This window comes from Anas platyrhynchos, chromosome 16 (genome assembly GCF_047663525.1).
Source record: "Anas platyrhynchos isolate ZD024472 breed Pekin duck chromosome 16, IASCAAS_PekinDuck_T2T, whole genome shotgun sequence".
In the NCBI taxonomy this organism is placed as follows: domain Eukaryota; kingdom Metazoa; phylum Chordata; class Aves; order Anseriformes; family Anatidae; genus Anas; species Anas platyrhynchos.
Window position 1 is genome coordinate 12,423,252 of NC_092602.1, and position 16,328 is coordinate 12,439,579.

The 16,328-nt window shown below is 40.2% G+C and overlaps 1 protein-coding gene across 10 annotated transcripts in view; it reads left to right on the forward strand.

Annotated features, from left to right (window-relative positions):
- The window catches only part of GALNT9 (polypeptide N-acetylgalactosaminyltransferase 9), a 429,083-nt gene that overhangs the window by 320,235 nt on the left and 92,520 nt on the right, over positions 1-16,328 (forward strand). For all 10 annotated transcript variants that reach the window (XM_072024316.1, XM_038187419.2, XM_038187422.2 and 7 more), the window contains 2 exons: positions 11,952-12,118; positions 14,286-14,460. In XM_072024316.1, the coding sequence (XP_071880417.1) occupies positions 11,952-12,118; positions 14,286-14,460 (342 nt within the window). The remainder of the gene's footprint in view (positions 1-11,951; positions 12,119-14,285; positions 14,461-16,328) is intronic.

Below are 16,328 nucleotides of genomic sequence, written 5' to 3' on the forward strand. Positions count from 1 at the left end.
CAAAAGTAGTGGACTATTGCAGTGTAGAAAATGTAAGCTCCCTGTCTTGGTTCGCCTATCTAGGTGCTTTCCAAGGTTTTGTTTCTCTGAAACAGCACCTTCCGCTTGAGGTGCTTTATGATGTTAAAGTATGGGGGCTCTATTCTCTGTTTCTCTAGCTTTCTGAAAAAATAAAAAAAAATAAAAAAAATCTTGTCTTCTGTTGTATTACCTCTAAACTTTATGCTATGGTCTCAAAAACAAACCAGAGTCAAACCAGGTCACCTTGCCAGGTGGAGGTCTAATAGGTGCTTCCCATGCAGTCTGTGCACGTTTCCCTCAACTTGTACCAAACCAAATGGCTGTCACAGTAAGAAACAATTGCTCAGCTGGAAATGTGCCATTCTGACCTGCATCCTTTTGGCTACAAGAAATCCTGCAACAGTTCAAAGCCCCCTCCTGGACACTTCTCCTGAAGTGTGGTGCAAGCCCTGAGGAGCAGGAACCCCAAGCCTGTGCCTCGATGCCCCTTTTGTAAAGCCAGCACCAGGCTGATCTTGGTCATCTCTGTTTTCTGGCTGCCTAGGAGTATATAAATGACCCTTGTAGAGCAGGCAGTTTGTAGTATAGGTTACTAATTCTCAGAAAGCCCACTCTCTGTGGAAGTGTATAACAGAAGGAGATCAGTGTGTGAAATGTGCTGTAAAATCAGATTCCTGATATCTGTGGTTCTTGACAATTTTGTGCGTTGGGAAGAATAGCCTTGTGAGCACTGGGGAAACTCAACTGGGAAATTTCATTTTTCACACAAAGCTTGTAATGATACCTTAACAAGCTGAAGTATGGTAAAGGCAGGCTTACTGGGGACAAGAAGAGCATTCCCTGTGTGCCTAGTATACCATGTTTTTTTATTTAGTGTGCAAGTAAATGCTCTGTCTTAGAAAGATGAGTAGCCCAAGTTTGTAATTAATGAGCATTGGAGTCAAAGTTCCTATTTGTGAAGAAAGTTGGTATGGGCTGCGATCTCTAAAGGTAAGACTCTTCTGTTTTACTGTGACAAACTTTGGTATATACATTATTAAATACTTGAAAATAACATTTGGAATATGCTGCAAATCAGTGTTCATCTCCCCTCCCCAGAAAGAAAGCTGGGAAGCCCTTGCTCAGCAGAAGGTTAAGGGTAGTGAGAGAAGAGGAGGCAACATTATTCTCTGTTTTCTGCAGAGAATTATAATATAGTCAATACATCATGTAGGGATCACTTAAGCAATAACAAGAAGCCATTCAATGGAGAACAGCAGAGCTGGCTACCATGCAGAAAGACATCTCTCTCCTAATATGTCTGGATTAAACAGAGAAAATGAGAACAATTGCCACGCAGCCAGCAAGCAAAATCCAGATTCCCTCGGTCTAAGCAGTGCTCCCACAATTTTTAGTGAGTGCGTGTGGTGGGATTTATTGATGAGGCATTAGACAACTTTAAATTACAGGAGATTTCATCTAATTGTGTATTGCTTATGCAGAAAGCTCTGTCTCTCAGCTCCTAGCAATGAAACCCCGTGGAGCTGCATTTTACCTGTGTGAGATGCCTCTGGATTGTCAACTAGTTTCTTAATTAGTTTATTTGCTTCTTTGCTCCAAGGGATGAGTATATTATTTATTCTATGCTTCCAGACTTTTGTTAGTCTGCATTTATGTATTTTGTCTTCAAAATGACCTAGCACTGAGCTAGCCTCTAGGGTAGTATGAAACATACCTTCCTGGCAGACATGGTAGTTCAGACTTGACTAATGGTAAAATAATATTAATAGCAGCAATAGTAATTAAAACAATACACTAAAATACCCTTGGGTGCTGTTGCTAAGTTAGACTGTACCCCTAAAATTCCAAAGGAAAGGCATAAATTTTAGTTATTTCTATCCACAAAGTGAACAGTTGTCTCGTTCGGCAACCGGAGTAAGCTTTCATCTCCTCCATGGATGTTTCATTAGGACGCAGTTCTCCCAGAGGGTCATGGTGCAGTTTACATTAAACTCAAGATAAAAATGACATTGAAGCTTTGCTCCTGTATTTTCTTCACTGCCTGGAAATAAATACATGACCTACAGCTAGTTCAGTGGCTTATTGCCTTGGTGTTATTAACCCAAGTGTACCCAAGAGGCGGGGAATTTGTGTTCTGTTTGCTCGGAGAGGAGCACTCGGCTCCTTTCCCTGACAGATCAGGGAATCTGCGAGTCGTGGGGGGAAAGTTTCTCTACGAAAAGGCTTGAGCAAATAGTCTGGATGAAACAAGTCGAATATGTCTGTCTATAGATAAGGGATGAAGAAGGGCATGGTTGTGAATACAGCTTCAGTCTGCTGGGCGGGTGGTTAATGGAAATGATCTGTTCTTCCACTGCAGAGCACTTAGTTCTAGGTTTCTTTCTGATGGCAAACTAATTTAAATCCTCAAACGCTGAGGGTGTGACTTTAAAATATCTATTGGCCTATAGGAAACAGGAAAAAACACCAGACAGCACAGAGTAAAAAAGGAAATCTGTTCTAAGTAGACTGATTTGGGCAGGGGCAGTGTGTGAATACTTGTGGTGGGCAGCAGGCAGCTGAGCACCACCCAACCATTCGCTCCCCCCTACGCACATGCACACTAGGATGGGGTGAGACAAAACATCAGTGTGCTATCAGCATTATTCTCATCCTAAATCTAAAACACAGCACCGTGCTAGGAGGAAAATGAACTCTATTCCAGCTGAAACCAAACCAGGACAATACTGACATGCTACAAAGCCCATAGCTTCTTGGAATCAAGAAGATGCTATTGTATGATCCTGGCCTGCTCAAATTCAAGATCACACCCAATTACCTTGCCTGGTCGAGGACATGTGTCTAATTTCTGTTAATCTGAGTGGAAATAAAAGCACATGCTGGCCTGTTTTTTTTTCTGAATCAGGATAAGAGCTCATAAATATAAAAATTCCCTATATGTTGAACTGTTTTAATGCTATAAAGTGTTTGCCCTAGATGTTACTTCATGCTAGACAGAAAATGTTGCTGTATTTTTAAAGAAATGTTCTTATTTCTAAATGTAACTAAAATTAAATTAAAATTCAAGTTTTCTGAAGTGCCTGAAATAATTAGAAGGTAAGAAATTGTTGTTAACATTTAACTTCTAAATGCGTGAAATTGTTCAATACTGTGCTGTTCACCTCTAGCTAGCCTCTAATTTAAACAAAAGCTGTAAAAGTGCAATTAGGCTCCAGTCCAATGAAGCACTTAAATATGTTCTTAGTTTTAAGTGTATGAGTAACCCTAGTGTAGTTAAGACATGCTTAACTGTTCTGTTTGAATTTTGCGAAGTAGTTATAGCACACAAGGAACCATCCTGCGAGTATCACTGAGAAAGATGTAAATGCCCCATCAGCACTTGGGGATCTGACTGCCCTGAAGTTTTTCACAAAGCTGTGTTTGCCCAGTGGTTTATTCTGCAGGGTCCTGACCCAAAGTCCACTGAGATCTTCAGATGTGCTCCATCATCTGTCATTAAAGAGGCTTCATTGGGCTGTTTCCTGCCCCTGTCTACCGAGGGAAATCCCTGCAGCACATGCACCTTCATTTGTCCTCTCTGCTTGACTCTGAGACATGCCTTTTCATAAACAGGCTGCTCCTACTGCCAGGTTCTCTGCTTGATCTCATATAAAGCATCTAAACATCATGGATTTAATACTCCCATTTTCAGTGCTAAATCAATGTTCTTTATGCATTTGTTCTTGGAACACTGCTGTGTTAGAACTATAATTCTTCCCACATACCATAAACTTAGTCTGTTTTCTCTCTGACAGAAACTGATCCATTAAAAGCAAGAGGAAAAACCCCGTGACCACAGCTGAAACATTTCAAGGCCATTGTTTTTTAGGCAAATAGGCTTCTGCATCACCTCGGCACAGAGAGTGCTGGGATTACTGGAGCCACAACCCGCCTCACAGCTGCTGGGATGGGGCAGCATTAAGAGCTTCTCATTACTTTTGCAGCAGACAGCGAAGGGATGGGTTTCTGCAGTTTAAGTCTGACCTCCTGTTTGGTGGTTTACTCCTGCAACCATCCTGTATTTGTACATAGGTAGGAAGAAACATTCTGCTGCATAACTGGATTTGACCAGAGATTAAAGCTGGTCTTCTGTGAAAGACACCGGAGCCCATTAAAGAAAAGATTGTTTGCCAAACGTTGTTGTATGTCCTCCTGAGACCATAAAAAACATTGTTAGCTGAAGTAATAGCGGAAAATGATTGCATTCCTCTATCCTCCTCCTTACCACCACCCTGCAATGTGACAGCAAACCTGTAATGAAATCTGTGAAGAGCTATGCAGCAGTTACCTTGAAAACTCTTTTTTATTGCCCTACATTTCTAGATAACAGTGATACTCAGCCTCTGTCCAGCACCAAGAGCACCAGCTGAGGGATTGGGATAGTCAAAATTAAACAAAAGTACCCTGAATTTTTAATATTAAATACTTGCAGTAATTTTTTAATAGTCAGGGATAACTTTCTGTATTTACATATCATTATCTGAATAACAAATAGCTTCAAGGATATGGCAAACTGTTCTGTGCAAATAGAAAATGGTGAGTTTACTCTTATACATTATTTATTGAAAATTATTCCTCTGATTTTATCCACTCCACTATTTGTTTTCTTAATCTGGAATGAACTTGAACAGTGATGGATGAGACATTACTGTAAAAGGCGGTATCTTAAGACATGTAGTCCATCTTGGGGCTATCAGAAATGCAGCTGAAGAGCTGGTTTGGGCATAATGACCCTTGATGGCACAAACAAGAAGTAGTGCCATGAGGTAGAAGCTAATTTTCTGAATGCACCCTAGAAAACATTTGCTGGCTTCTTGAATAGCTTTTTGTAAACCTTCTCTGTTTGAAATATGATGTTGTAGAGGTTGTAGTTTTGGCAAAGTACTGAGATGAAAGTATTTTTTCTCTCCCATATAGAAAGTGTAGTTCCCAGAATCAAGTTTGAAAAAGTTGTGCAAAAGGTAATATTTTCTGAATATATCTTGCTGGTAAGAACTTTGAATTAAAGAACTGTTATTGGCAAATTGGCAAAATTCCTTTGGTTTTGCCTTTATTTAGTACCACTTCATTGTCTTCAGTGATGTTTACCTTTCACTTGAGCTCAAGTTCAAAGAGATCCTCAATCTCAAATCAAATCTTTGTAAGACCACCATTGTGGTTACAACTCTTGTCTAGCTTTTATTTTAAAGGATGCAAGCTAAAAAATCCAAGGACCAGAATCCCTCAGAAATCTTGAGCACCACTTGACAAATCTAAACAAGCTATTAATGTCTAATAAACCACCTAAAATTAAGCAGAATACATGTCGCTTGAAATTTAGTTGGGATCTTTCTTAAATGCAAGTCTAGTACCATTAAAAATAAAGTCACATGGGGGATATATTTTCTCTGGGGATTTCTGAAGAGCATTTGAAAGCAGATTTCAGCTTCTCCATTAATTTCCAATCAGCCTAATGCTTTGTGATGCAGTGTGCATCCAGCCACAGGCAGATCTGAATGGGCACACTGGGGGATAGACTGGAAATTTCTTACAGATGGTATTTCAAAACATATTAGTGACTCAAGTTAAGTTACAAAAAAAAAAAAATAATAATACAACAGAAGGATGTGAGCATGAGAGTTTAGCCATTTTTGCGTTAATAAGGGTGCTTGTTTTAAAACACATTGAAACTAGTTTTAACATGCTTGTATGTATAAATTGATGCAATTATTAGACATGACGGCATGTTTATGGTATTATTTGCATGGGGAAAGCCAGAAATATCTCACTGAAATACAGGGACTCTTATTTTATGCATGTGGCAGCTACTTTTGAGGCATCCAACAGTCCTGAATGTAAGGGTTAGTAGTTTCTGCAAGTGGGGCCATCTTCATGCTGCATATGGTAACTATGCATGTAGATTTGCCCATCAGTCATGTATCGGCAGTTCCCGAGGCTTCTCTCAGGTTACGTTTAGGAACCTGATACCTGTTAAAACATTTTTTGTTAAAGTTGTGCACAAATTACTGTAAAGCTGTGATTGGTCTGAACTAATCAGTTCCCACCACAGCAAAGACAAGTGAGCTTCAGAGAGTTCTTGGTAAGAACTAGCGTGCAAGTTATAGAAAATATGTTACCTTTTTTTTTTCCCCATGATTTGTTTCTGATGAATATTAAGGGAAGCAATTCATTGGTACAGGAAGTGTTTGAGATTAGCACAGAAGCAAGGGTTCGACCCGAAGTGTTTTCTTCTGATGAATGTGGGTAATTTCTTTGTTACCTTTTGGGTGCAGGATGAAGAAAAATGCATCAAGGAGGCATGAGAAAAGAGCTGCTGGGAATTCTTGGAGCATGGAGTAGATTTAAGATATATGTTTGTTTATTGTTGCCCTGAAAATGACCATTGATATCACTGTGGACCAGACTATTTTAATTGACTTGCCTTGACTGCCTTTTAATACGAAGCTCTGAAATACTGTGGGATGAGGAACAGACGTAGTTTGTACTGAAGAACAGTTAAGGAGGACCCTAAAAATTGATGGATATGGGAAGTCTTTTAATGCCAAATGTCCAAATACTGACAGGAGTGTCATAGTGCTTGCAGAGGTGGAGGGAAAACTATCTCAATTTATTTAGCTGTCACTCAAGGGAGGAAAAACACTCTCTTCCCAAACCCTTTGTTCATCAGGGTTGACGGCTTTATGGAGCTGCCTAGACTAACAAGCTCACAGCACCAAGCAGAATTGCATCATATCTTGTATCTGCACTTCCCCAAATAAATTCAGGAAAAAGGAGAAGTTGATTTTTCTTCTGTATGATAAATCAAAGTGAGGGCCATTCTGTAAAGGGAACACTAAGAGGGCATAGCCATAGTGAAAAGGTATCACCTCACCAAATTTTTGAGGCTTTTTCTGAAAGCAAACGTTCTTCTCCTTTTACCTGACTTGTAAATACAGTGGTCCTCTTCTCTCGAGATATGCAGAGTATCAGTGCACCGTGCTCCCTTGTTCAGTTGTCTTTTCATTACTTGATTCTTACAGAAAGTCATCCTTGAGCTGCAAAACAGGAAGAAAAAGAAAGAGCGACTCTCAAACTCAACCATTTACTGATTCTCTTTTTTTTTCCTTTCATATAGAGGAGAAAAATCCATCCTCAGTAGAAAAAGAGTGTTATGTCGTTGCACAGTTAACGCCTTCTGTTGAGAAGGAGAATTAATTAGGAAGGAGTTGGAGCCCTCTGCCTGACAGATTCATGATCCATAAAGCTAATCACTTTTGTAGCCTGTCATTGCTTTTTTCCATGGACTGGTCAGCACTTGAGTCCCATGCTGGGAAAGGAGATATTTGTAATTTGTCACATTTTCACTGTTTTGCCAGTGCAGAACAACAAAAAAAAAAGGAATGATAGCATATTTCTGCATCTGGAAAGTTACTAATACATCTAGCATTAGCTGCAAAAGCTCAGCATATTTCTTGGGGAAAAAAAGAAAAAAAAAAGAAAAAAAAAAAAGAAAAAGAAACTTCCTTCCTGCTTCTTCCCCTGCTGTGCCTTTAAAACACGAACACAGACCATTCTGCAGCTTTCAAGGCATGGAGCTTGTTGGGGCTCTTTTGTGCTGGGACTGCAGAGGAAGTTCTGCATGGCCAGTCAACTTGTGAAGGAGGGAAACCCACATTCTTCTACATCCCAGTGGTTCATTGGAAAAACATGTCTTGTATTAAATACTTTAAGATTCATGATGCAGCTTTAATTTTGTTTGCATTTCTTCCTGAAGGGTAAAGCTGTCAGAAATCTCTAAATGTATTGCCTAATCCGTTTCTAAACTCAGTATATTAAGATCTACAAGCAAAACTCATTTTTGATGTTAGCGCATATGCAGAAAAGAGAGAAAGCAGGAGAAAGAGAGGAGGAAATTTTCCTTTCCTTGGTAATCCCCTGAACTACCAGCACAGCAGTAGTGTCAGCTGTTTACAAAAAATAGTGCAACTTGAGCAGACTATAAGACCTGCTGATAAAGAGAGGTCACGTTTTTCTGTTGGATTGGATGCAAGTAGAAGAAATACAACAGTTGTGGAATGAAGGTATAAAGAAAATGAATTTTCTTTTCCTTTTCTCTACAAGCTCACAGGGCTGTCATAAGCAGGCTGATGTTCAGCTGAAAAGCTTTTGTTTCTCATTGTCCCAGTTTCTAATCTGTGACCTCTTCTGTGTTAGTACCTGATTTTTTTCCAAGGTTCTGGTCTGCCAACTGAAGCCTTCACTCCTGTACTCATTGCTCTTGTGCCTGCATAGACAGCGCTCGTATTTGGGCTCAGGGGGCTGGCTCAAAAATGTTCATTTAAGGAATTGGTTCAATGCAAGGGAAAGAATGAGTGAAAACCTTCTCCAGGGTAGAGGAAAATGATGTGACATCAAGCTCTCTGTCATGTGCAAAGGAGATACCTCTGGGTTTCTAGCCAGGCTCTGCAGTAGGCAGTGTAGAGCAGGACCTCTCAAAGACTCTTCCCAAGACAACCGCAGGATGTCTCTGGTTTGATGCTTAGTGTGTTGTACGAAAGGTGCCTGAAGGGTTGTTTCACATATCAGGTCTAATCCATCCTCGACTGGTCCATGGAAATGATTAGCTGTGGCATCATCAGCCTTTTCTTGGAACCTCTAGTCATAAACCTATGCAGTGGTGTGTTTCTCTACAGAATGGACATCTGCCCTGGAGAGACGCTGCTCCTTGTGCAGTTCTGAAGTCCTTTGCTGGTGTGCACCGAGACAGCTTGCAATAGTAATTTAAGATCACAGTAATATTAAACATGATCCATGCCTGGCTAGCTTAGACCACTGTTAACTGATGCATAGGTTAAATTTATGCCTAAGTTCTTCCCCAGATCAATAGTGTTAGACAGATGTTAATTCGGCTTTCAATACTGTAATTGTCCTCCCTCGTTCGGCAGCCACAGTTCATAATGTGATCAGACCTAGTGCAGAGAAATAAAGAGCACAGCAGCACCCGCCCACTTCCCTGGCAGGGTGCAGGGCTGGGTGGTGCAGCTGTGGGCTGCCTTAAACACCCCCATTTCACGCGGGACATCTCTGGAATGACCTCTTTTTTGACTTTACACCTCCTCCTGACACTCTGACTTTCTCAGCTCTGCACACAGGCACAAGGGACTGAATGCTCTGTTGCAATGTCAGTTGTTAGCACCCAGACAGAGCAAAGCTGCAGAGGTGCTGTAAGGGTATGGTGGGCACAGCTGCACGTTGATGGTAGGGTAACTCTTTGTGTGACTTGCTAATGGCACTGTTTGGCTCCGAATGTCAGCTGCTGGTTAGAGTTTCTTGGAATGAAGGAAGTATTAACTGTAAATTGCTGCGTCTGGGATCTAATTACTGAATACATTGGGAAGAGCTTGGGCAGCAATCCAGCAAAGCACTTAAGCACCCAGTGATTTTTAAGGAAAGGCCCCTGACTGGGATTGCTGGTGGTCTCAGACATCATAAAAAGTGTTTGTTAGTAGGCCAGTACTTTCTGCTGACTGCTTCAGCACATCCATCTCATTTTCTGAAGTGACTTTAGGAGTTGGGAGTCCAAGGTTGACTGAAGTCTTCAGGAAATGAACTCCTGAATCACTGCTGTAGATTGAAAAGTTTACTCAGGGGAATAGCTTCTTTTGCTGTTCTTCATTCTTGCTGTAATAAGCTATGCCAGCTTTTAATCCACTGCTAAATCCTGAGGTTTGTCTTGGCCCATCTGGATGTTCCTGCCGTAGCTGTGTTACCCAAGATATTCTAATGTGTGATGGTTGGAGCACTCTCTCCAATTAAAGCATGATGCAGTGTTTCAGCTACTTCCTGCTAACAGAGGAAGGGGAGAACATATGGAAGGAAGGCTGCAAGGAGAAATTACAGGAGTGACTTCACCCAGGAGAGAGAACAAATTCAAAACAGCCTTTTAGCAAAAGCATCCAGCGTGGCTGGGCGATCCACAACAGGTCTTCCAGTCCGCTTACCAGGAAAACAGATACTTCTTATTCCAGAAAGATTCAGCAAAAATGTCTTGAGCCAAAGACAAAGCCCAGTCTGAACCACTGAAGTCTTGTGCTATTTTAGCGGTTCCCAGTCTTTTCCTAGGCAGAATACTTCAGTCCTCTGCACATGCCTCTCTGCCTCTGATGTCTTTGTTCATCTTACCTTCCCTCTGCTTGTCCCTCTTCTCTCCAAGTGCTGCTTTGGCTGCCCTCTCTTTCCCACTGCACTTCCTCCTCAGTTTCCCTGCCACCCCCAGACTTCAGCGTGGTTTCTTTGCTTCTCTTCTTCCCTGCCAGCTTTGAGCCCGCACACAGGATCCCACCAGGATGTTTGGCCTGGGCTGGGCTCTGTCTTCTGCCTCGCTTCCACTGGCAGCTCACCTGCTCCTCGGTTACCAGCCTGATTTACTGCCATGCAATTTGCTATGTCCTGCTGATAGAAGTGAGGCTCTGAAGCAAATTGCTGTCAGATCAAAGATGTCCCTCATCAGGGGAAATCTTGCAAGGTCCATGCTTTTAGCTGATGGCTCTTTCATGTTCCTGAAGTATTCTTAATGGACTTCTTTGATATGTTGGTGTGGTCAAGAGGAAAATCACATTCAAAAAGAAATTCAAAAAGGAGCATTCACACCTCCTGTAAATCTTTGTCTTTCTTCCAGGTGTATTTTTAGATTGTGTAAGAATGCAGTTTAGCCAGGAGTTTTACACAGTGGTCCTTTGTGTGGTACAGGCCACCAGCAAGCCGTTGGTAAGCAGCTATGGAAACGCTGTAATCAATAACAGGTACTCACGTCTCTGTGCAAATGGTGCTGGGATGAGAAGGAATTACAAATAATCACACTTTACTAGAATTCATAACTCATTTCCAAAGGTTACCCAACAGTCAAGTGGTTGTCACCCTCTCCACCCTTCTGACTGCTGGTAGTGAAGTATGATTGTTATGCCAAGATAATGAGCAGGAGGTCAGAAAGTTTGATAAGAGCAGGAAAAGCCATTCCGTGTAATACAATTAGCAGTATTTTAGAGTGCAGGTTCAGTAATTTCTATGGTAATTTGGAATGGCTTTTGACTGTGAGAACATGTAGGTAATTTTTTAAGTTAGTCTCTTTGCTAGTGGAAGAGAATTCCACTGCAATAAGGCAGTGTGGTGATACATGGGGCATGGACTGGGATAAGGTGGTGTGGTGATACATGGGGCATGGACTGGGGGGCTCGGGAAGCAGAGAGTCTGTGCTGTGCTGTGTGACTTTACCAGCTCCCTTCTTCAGGCCTCAGTTTTTCCTCTCAGCATGGTCTTCGGTAAAATGCATAAGTGGGTAGTAGCTGCATACCAAGATGACATCGTAGATGGAGCAGATTCATTTTGCAAATGTTTCAGGAGGTGCATGTCTATTCAACAAGCACTGTGCATTTGTTACTGCTACACAAGCTACAGAATCAGAAAGGAGGCACGTGCTCTTTGGGCAAAGGCAGAGTTTGCTTGAGCAGGTCCTAGTTTTAAAAGTAAAAGTTCTAATTACAAGTTAGCAGGAGACTTTCTGATGGGTGCCCTTGGAGCACAGGCAAGCTATAGTGTTGTGGGCCCACTTCAGGATATTCTTGAGCAAAGTCATTAATACTCCTTTGTTTTTCAAGAGATGCTTTTAACCTTCCAGAATAGAGATCCTTAAAAATGTGTGTGTGTACACATACACTTTGCTTTTCACTTGGTTGGTGGAAACATAGCTGCTTCTAGCTATGTTGCTTCTTTTCAGCTTTTACCCCATCTTCTTTTGGGGTTAGAACGAAGAAAGTCTCCAAGAACCTGTATGCTCGAGGATAAGAGGATACTCTTCAGTGTATTTTGCCTCCCACTGGCTGCTTGGATTTTAATTCTTTTTTTTTTCTTTTCAGGTGCAAGCAGATGACCTACCCAGATGACCTGCCCCAGATCTCCGTGGTCTTTATCTTTGTCAACGAGGCACTGTCTGTCATCCTGCGCTCCGTGCACAGCGTTGTGAATCACACCCCCTCGCACTTGCTTAAGGAGATCATTCTGGTGGATGACAACAGTGACAATGGTGAACACGAGTAACTTTTCCTCTAAGTTCTATATCCTGTGTCACCAAGGGACATGAAACATAGATCAAAAGGAGTTTGGTCACTTCTACTTTACATGCATCCTTTTTTTTTTAATGTTGGGATGAAACAGCAGTGGGTCACTCTGTGTTTAAACACAGCCAGAGGAGGAAATTCATACATGCAACCTTTGTTTTTTGGCTAATAATCAGATCTTAAGTTGGTGTAAATTAACGTACTTCCCTGAAATACGTTATTTGGAAGAGCTTGTGTTTGATAAGATGGTTCATTGAGCCACTTGCACAAACATGTCAGTAAATATTAGCTATTTATGTAAGAAATAAATATTATATGGATAAACCCTGCTGATTTCATTGGAATCCTCACAGAATGAATGGCATTTGTATAGGCAATCTCAATATAGAAACAACACTTTTCTCCAGGTTTGCAGATCCAGTGCAATACCATCATTAATAGACCAAAAGTTTAAATTCTGTTTCCAAAGAAAAATGGGGTTACAGATTCTCCTTGAAGATCATTTCTTTTATGTGGACGCACAGTTTGCTCCTTCACACTTACATGTGTTGTAATGTCAGATTTTGAGTTGTTTTTGTTTGTTTGTTTGTTTGTTTGTTTTTAATTGGTAGAAAATAAATTAGGCTGTGAAAATGCAACAACAGAATGAGCAAAAAGTGTATGCAACTTTCAGGTCATGTAATTCATTAATGTAAAAATAGCACTTGTGTTATAGCCATCAAAATTCCAAATACTGGTGAGCATGTAGGGTGCTGTTAATCAGTCAATATGTTTTATGGGATGGGTTGGAATTGCCTTTAGGATACAGATGACCAGCAATGTTGTTGCATTTTGTTTCTAGAACTGTCCAGCTTCTCAAGTCCTATTTAAAAAGAAAAAAAGAAAAAAAAAAAAAAAAAAAAAAAAGGCTCATTTTTACCATTTCCTCCTCAGCTCAACAGCTTTTTAAATCTTCCAGTTTTCAGTTGCCATTCTTCTTCGAAATACCCAAATAGAAAAGAGGGTTGAGAGAACAAATCATTGAAACACAAATAATCCTCAGAACATATAGTTTTAAGAAAGCTTTTGTCCAATTCTGCTTTCAGTTACTGCAGTGTAACCTATGGAGTAATTACATGAGATTGCAAAGTGTTTCAGTCAGCGTAATGCTGAAGAGAATTGGTCTCATTGTTTCTCAGTGAACTCTTATATGGCTTTTCTCTGTCATTCTTCTAGATAGCTGGAGATTTATCAGGTCTTTGATTTGGATGATAATGATTCTACTGTGTAATATAGATCAGAAGAATGAGGCTTCTAATGCTATGGAAGCTTCTACTAGTTTTCCTAATAAATATATTTGAGTAAAAGCCTCATTATGAATAAGTTGTAGTGTAAATGAATTACCAAACTAGATTGATTTTAAAAAAATACGGAGACTGTTTTAGTAATTTGCCTGTTTATAAGCCTATTGAAATGAAGCTGAATAAAGGAGTGAATGAGTTCAGCTCTATCTGTGGTTGAATGCCTGAAAATGAAAAAAGACATAAGTCTATTTGAAATCTTCAAGATCCATTTAGTTTAATGGGGAAGAAGCCTTGTATTGCAGAATATTAATTGTATTTAAGGGAAAACTTAGAATTAAGGGAAATTAATTCTGATCTGAATTAGGTCTTGACCCAAAATCCACTGAGGTTATTTTTCAAACTCTTATTGAATAGCATAATTCAGACTAAAAAAAAAAAAAAAAAAAATCACCAATGACTCCCACGTTACTCTGCTATAAGTTCAGAATTGCTCCTCCAGAGGCTAGTTGCAGCCTAATGAAAATCACCAGAGAATTAGATGAGTAATTATTTTAAAATATGTAGACAAACTATCTCTTCAAAACAACACTCAAATCCTTCCTGCCGTATTAAAGCTTTGCAAGTCTAACAGTATCTGCTCTAATGTGCAGAGAATTATTCTGGGTCGATACCCCTGGAACTGGTCTGTCCCACAGCTGTGGTACTTGGTTTGTGTCTGTGAAAGTGATAAAGAGTTTAGGAATATGTAAGGACTTCTTTCCCTTTCTGTTGCAGAATAAATCAAAGTAAAGCATTACATTACAAAGCTATGTTTTCTTATCATTAATGTTTTTTGTTTTTTCCCCTGCAGTTGAGCTCAAATTTAATCTGGACCAGTATGTCAATAAAAGATACCCAGGTCTGGTGAAAATAGTGCGCAATAACAAGCGAGAAGGACTGATTCGAGCCAGAATCCAAGGCTGGAAAGCTGCAACCTCTCCTGTTGTCGGGTTCTTTGATGCTCATGTTGAATTCAACATTGGCTGGTGAGTTCTTGGCTATTCCTACAGGGAGAGAAGTGCTATTACATTTTGCCCTATGTCTCAAGGGCTGTGAAAGACATTAATTCAGCAACTGGGGAGCTGAAGAACTGTATGGATGAGACAACTGTAGGTTGGTGTTTTCACATTAGCAATTATATTTGAATAATGTAATTTGGAGAGGCACTCTTTATCAGGGAGTACAGTGATAGGAAAAGGGGTAATGGATTTCAACTAAAAGAGGGTAGATTTAGATTAGATACAAGGAAGAAATTCCTTACTATGAGGGTGGTGAGGCACTGGCCCAGGCTGTCCCTAGAAGCTGTGACTGCCCCATCCCTGGCAGTGCTCAAGGACAGGTTGGAGGGGGCTTGGAGCAACCTGGTCTGGTGGGAGGTGTTCCTTCTCATGGCAGGGGTGTTGTAACTGGATGATCCTTAAGGCTTCCTTTCAACCAAATCTATTCTATGATTCTATGAATACTTATTATTATTGCAACACTGTCAACAATCTTCTCCAATGGCTGCAAGTTCCATTAAAAAAAAAGTTGTTGTCTCTGCTCCAGTACAGCTTAGTGGAGAGGAAAGTAATTTAAACCACAATGAATGGAAAGCCTCCAAAGCAGACAAGTATGGAGATACCATTAAGGAGGCTCAGGGCTCGAGGCAGATGCATGCTTTCAAGTACTTTTATTTTATCTGCTTGTCATTTTCTTTTTCTTCTTAAAAACTTGAATATAAATCTGACTTCTTCATAAATATTCTTACATTTACAATTGAGGGAAACGTGAAATTATTTCCTATATTTTTAATGGGGCTTGAAATTAGCATGCCTTTCCTCATCCTCTTTGTTTTGGAAGGGAGAGGCATTGACTGTGGGTAGCACAGATTTGAGCTTAATGGACCAGATCTACAGTTGCAGTAAATCTTAGTAGCACCACTTAGTGGCCAATATTTGGCATTACTAGACCTCGGGCCTGAAGAAACTGATCTGTACACTCAGCTGAAAAATGGCTGTTGGGACCTTCAGTATGTAAAATTTGTATTTTCCAAAGACAGGCTGGTATTTGATAATGATGATGCAGGGTTATGATGGAACTGATTATACTCTGCAGTTCTGGGAGATATCCTCAAATTAAAACTAAAAATAGCTGTACTTGCAACCAGAGAGAAATTTAATTGCAAAGGAGTGGAGTGTTTATTTTTATATGTTCATGAATATCTTTTGAAAAATGAAGATGCAATAAAGTAAGCCTTGTAGGGCACCTGGTTTATATTCACCCTACTTTTTCCCCATCAAAGTCTATAATAGCTGTCACTGTAATTTTCTAGAAGCTTAAGAGCTAAGTTGTTTATTTATTTACTTTTAAGGCATCTGGATTTTTCAAATCATTGCAAAAGTTCATTCATGGTAATATCTGCTACCAGGCAGAACCATGCATTGAAGCCTGGTGCTGGTGAGATCATGTTCCCGGTGCTTTTTCTGCTCTGAACTGCAGTTTTTGAGTTTTGCAGACAATTTTGTTGCCCATTCTGTAAAGAACAGTAACCCATTCTGTAAAGGATGGTAAATTGAGGTTTTACTGATGTACTCTACCCAGAGAAACTAGGCAGTGATGTCGGTAGTCAGAAAAAGTTTTTTGTTGTTGTTTGTTTTTTGGTTGGTTGGTTGGTTTGGTTTTGTTGTTGTTGTTGTTTGTTTGTTTGTTTTGATGTATACATATCATTTTAAATTTACTTTGCATTAAGGTCAGGAAGAGTTGAAATCAGTGTAGAAAGAACCTGGACTACTCAGAAAATGAGAGTATACCCGAGATTAAAAAGTGTTTGCATTTACTGAATCCTCCCAGGTGTACTCTCCTTTCAACAAGTCTC